Raw genomic sequence first — 4,567 nt, 5'->3', positions numbered from 1 at the left:
GTTCCTGCCTTCGTTGTAAACAACAAAAAGTTAATCTAAATGGTCTTGTGGAACCTAGCAGAGTAACTAGGCAAAACTAGCTTGCTAGATCAAAGTGTAAGGTAAAGACGCTTTCCAAGTTCTTTGAGAGACAAACGTATCTCTCCAACCAACAACCAGATCGGTACACCTCTGTGGACGAGAGCTTCCCTAGAAAAGAATATGTATATTATTTTGTTAATTGCATTTTTTGTGTTAAATGTGTATCTACATCTGAGCAAATAGTCATACTCATCAATCATATCCATACACTTGCATTTAACATGCATGCAGAAATATGCATTTGATACATATAGAGGTCAAATCTTAAGAATGATCTATACCCAACACGTTACTTTACAGAAGAACCCCCCCCCCCCCCCCCCAATAAAATGCTTTGCTGGAAAGGGAGATAAAAAAGAAAAAAGCGAAAAACGGGAAGAGTAGTATTAGTAGTATTAGTTAGTATTGAAAAATGGAATCATGAAACGTCGGGGCAAAATGCATGTACAACAAAGACATGAGTTGGATTGCCATGTCGGGAAATCTCGTATAATTTCATTGAATACATGACGCATATCCGTTTGTCTGCTGAGGTTCTGCGTCCCACTGTGTTCTGGTTAGCGTTGACAGGCCTTGTGGAACCAGCCCGGCTCTTAAATGATCTAAACTGTACCGATGATGACGTAACGTCATAGTCACAACTAAAATAAAGTTCCTTTGATGTGTAAAAAGTAATGGAAAGTGAGGGACGTTAGGTGCACAAAACGCTTATTTCAGAACGAAAATTATACTGCATAGTAACAAAAATAATTCGTCGCAATGTTCTAAAGAAACTGAAACAAAGTGATAAGATGAGGATTTTGATTAGCAAAACAGTTACGACAAAGATTACAAGACATACAATGATAAGTAAGATTTTTATCAGTTCTTTAGGTTAGAAAAATGTTAAGAAAAGGGTTAAAACGTACTGTACACACTCATATTATACAGATTATTAATAAGAAATCCACGTGAATACAAAGTTAATTACCGGCAAGAAATGGAATGGGGCGGGTTTCTGACCCAGTGAACAGGTGATTGTTATTGACTGGTTCAGTAAGAGACCAAGACAAAAGCACAAGTGCAATGTAACATAATTTTGAAACACTTTCAGGTTAAATGTTAAGAACATTGAACCAGTAAACCAAACCAGGGTTTGCTCCTCCCCGAAGCTGTAAGGGAAGATGTTTGTATTGGAGGAAGTACTCCACGTGCCCCATTTCATGGTGGACCGTCTCCAAATCACTTTGGGTAATGTCAGTACACTGTTGAACCCTGATCGGGAATACACCAAGATCAAACTTTAAAAAAAATGGAAACTTTACCGGTGCAGAACGACAAAAGCGTTTGACGTCACCGTGAACACAGCAACTTGAGAGAAAAAAATCATCCGTGTTTTAATTTGTCGATTTGAGTACAGAGTTGAGCTCATTAAGTTAAACAAATTCTTGACGAAATTAAAGCTAGCAGAATTTCAAGCTATTGAATCGAAGATCTCTCACCTAAAATCTTTTCTGTTGTAGAAATCCCAGGCCGAAGCATGGCAAACAACCTCCCTGCCGTCTGTGGGCTTTTCTAACATGGAACCATTCCAAAACTCTGGGGGCATTCTGATCATGCCTAGAGAGCCGAAAAAATCGTCAGCGAGTTGAAATATTCTGAGCGGTGTGTAGCCCTGAGAATGAAAGAAAGACTTTAAACGTACTGTCTCGTATATCCAATTTAAAAGAGCGTTTCACATTTTATATAGTAAAAATAAATATCCAATAAAGAGAGCGTTACTTCAGGGAAAAAGGTAATATTTGCAAGGTGTAATCGTTTTACAGCAAGAAACACAATATTATTGCAACTGATGATATAGATTAGGCTAATTATTTGATCACTTGATTCCTGAACTGGAGTTTTCCGAGACGGATTCTATCGATAACTCCTCGCCTCTCCTCAGCAGGATCCATGTAAAGGTATTCATACTGATAATCTCCTTTTGAATAATACAATATAGTTCAGGCATTAAAAAAATCATTTTGCTTTCAACCAAGGAACTAGAGTATTTTAAAATTATTTAGGAGACACACATGTCTGAGGTATTAACAAAGACCCTATAATTATACTGAATCACTAAATTCTCCTTACAACTTTGACGGGTTCTCTAAAATGGGAAGTGGATAAGTTTTTAAAAACAAGTGCCGGCTTCTAAAAGAGGCTATCTTTTATGCCTAGTGTGGTCTATTTTGCTGTTTATTGGGCAATCTGGTGAGTTGGTCAATAACAGGAAGTTAGGCCTAGCCTATTGTACTGTTTGACGCAAATGTGTAAAGCAGAGAGAGTGAGTGAGTAAATGTGAGACGAGTCCAGTCTGAATCACAGCATGAGGGTAGAGGGAAGAGCTGTATCGAGGCAGAGGAGGTCTGCAGAGATTTTGGCGTGAGGAAAGGGGGAATGGCTGTTTAGAGCCTCAGTCTAACTTCTGTGCTTGTGTTGTGAGATTCCAACGCATCGGGGCCCCACCGCAGAGGAAACCATGTGCCAAGGCACGTTTTAGGCTTGAGCAGAGAGCGAACAGCACAGTGTCGCGATATATGAGGCGTCCCAACCGAGTTATCCCCAGCGAATGAGAAGAGTACCCTCTTGGCAGGGGGATTATGTTGTTGGGTAGCAGTGGGTGGAAATTGTTGATTTGGTATGTATATAGTGTTTAATGTTTCAATTCTCTCGTTGCAGTTCTTAAGTGTGTTTTGGTGGCAGTCCTTTTGTTTAGTTGCTAGTTTATGAAGTATTTAGCATTTATAAATGTTTGAGTTCTTCATGGCAGTTTCTTAAGTTGGGTTTTAGTGCCTCTTAATTTGTTCACTTTCTTTAGGGTATAAAAAAAGTTGTCAGATATTGAGATTTAATGATCTTCAGATCAGGGTGGCGTGTGGTCTATTTGGCTGTTTATTGGGCAATCTGGCGTGTTGGTCACTGTGTGTAAAGCAGAGAGAGAGAGAGAGAGAGAGAGAGAGAGAGAGAGAGAGAGAGAGAGAGACAGAGACAGAGACAGAGACAGAGAGAGAGAGAGAGAGAGACAGAGGGAGGGAGACAGAGAGAGACAGAGAGAGACAGAGAGAGACAGAGAGTGAGTGAGTGAGTGAGTAAGTGTGAGACGAGTTCAGTCTGGATTACAGCAGGGCAGAGAGAAGAGCTGTATTGAGGAAGAGGAGGCGTGGAGAGATTTTGGCGTGAGGAAAGGGGGAATGGCTGTTTAGAGCCTCAGTCTATTTCTGTGCTTGTGTTGTGAGATTCCAACGCATCGGGGCCCCACCGCAGAGGAAAGGATCACACGATCTAGAGAGATACATGTTTGGCTAACCCTTATAACTGTATGCGCATCTCCGCGGGTAACCAAAAGGTTAGTGTTGAATATTCTTTCATTTACAAGTAACAGCACCTAGTAGTTTTCTTCCTCGAAACGAAAGTCAAATATTCATTTTGAAAGGCGTTTAGGTCTCTCTCTCTCTATCTCTCTCTCTCTCTCTCTCTCTCTCTCTCTCTCTCTCTCTCTCTCTCTCACACACACACAAAGACATAGCCTACGTTATACATAATTACCTGATTAACCATCTCTTTTGTGACGTCCATAGAAGGTTTTCCTTTAAAGGGCATAAAATCGTCAACGAGATTCAGCCATTCCTGAGCCCACATGTTGCCTATGGACATAATATAAAAGACGAGAAAATGAAAAAAGAGTCATATTATAACTTTGTCATTTTTCTTAGTTCAAGGGGTTTAAATATTTTAGATAATAATTATACTTCTGGCTTTAGTTTCGATTTACGCGAGTCAGCCTTTTCACTCGCAGTTCGAGCACATTTTTTACGCATCCCCATAATGATTATCGTCAAACTCATAAGACTAATACCGAAGTCATTTATGGCCATTTTGAGAAAATGAGGAGAAAAACAAACAAACAACCGTTTCTTCCGAACATTTGACTCTGTGAAACGCTTGAATTTTGATATCCTCAACTGATTTTGTATTTGGATTATTCTTTTGTCCAGGTGAATTATTATTACCAAGCTGGCTCTACTCTTCATTTCAGAGCCAAAAACTCAAAACCATCCAAGAATGACTTAGGCTAGCTATTATTTTTGGAGCGTGACGCTATGCTATTATGACCCTCTCCAGTGATGACGTGATTCTCTTTAACACCTTAAAATAATGTGGCTGTTGCGCAGTTGGTTGAAACAAGTAAGCAGGCAACAATTGAAGAAAAAACAACAAAACAAAGTTCGATTACAAGTGGGTGTAATTTCTTTGTTCCTTTTCTTTTAATTGTCTCATTTGTACGGCATGAAAGAGACAGATTTGACAATCGATTTGTCAATGAAACGACCTAAAACAATGTCTAGAATAGAGGGATACAAAACAACCCAAAGCAAAACGGAAGGGTAAATTGACAACTGAAGTGCAGCTGACTTGCAATCGTTATATACTAATGATCTCTCTCTCTCTCTCTCTCTCTCTCTCT

At 39.5% G+C, this 4,567-nt stretch overlaps 1 protein-coding gene across 1 annotated transcript in view; it reads right to left on the bottom strand.

Annotated features, from left to right (window-relative positions):
- Positions 1 to 4,567, bottom strand: part of LOC101850558 (angiotensin-converting enzyme) — a gene marked incomplete in the record, with an annotated part of 41,911 nt that overhangs the window by 11,487 nt on the left and 25,857 nt on the right. The window contains 3 exon segments of the mRNA XM_035969371.1: positions 1,211 to 1,335; positions 1,563 to 1,735; positions 3,649 to 3,746. Coding sequence (XP_035825264.1) covers positions 1,211 to 1,335; positions 1,563 to 1,735; positions 3,649 to 3,746 — 396 coding nt within the window.

Source organism: Aplysia californica, unplaced genomic scaffold (assembly GCF_000002075.1).
Source record: "Aplysia californica isolate F4 #8 unplaced genomic scaffold, AplCal3.0 scaffold00142, whole genome shotgun sequence".
Lineage (NCBI taxonomy): Eukaryota > Metazoa > Mollusca > Gastropoda > Aplysiida > Aplysiidae > Aplysia > Aplysia californica.
The sequence above is the reverse complement of the archived record's forward strand: the minus strand, read 5'-3'. Positions and strand labels throughout refer to the sequence as shown.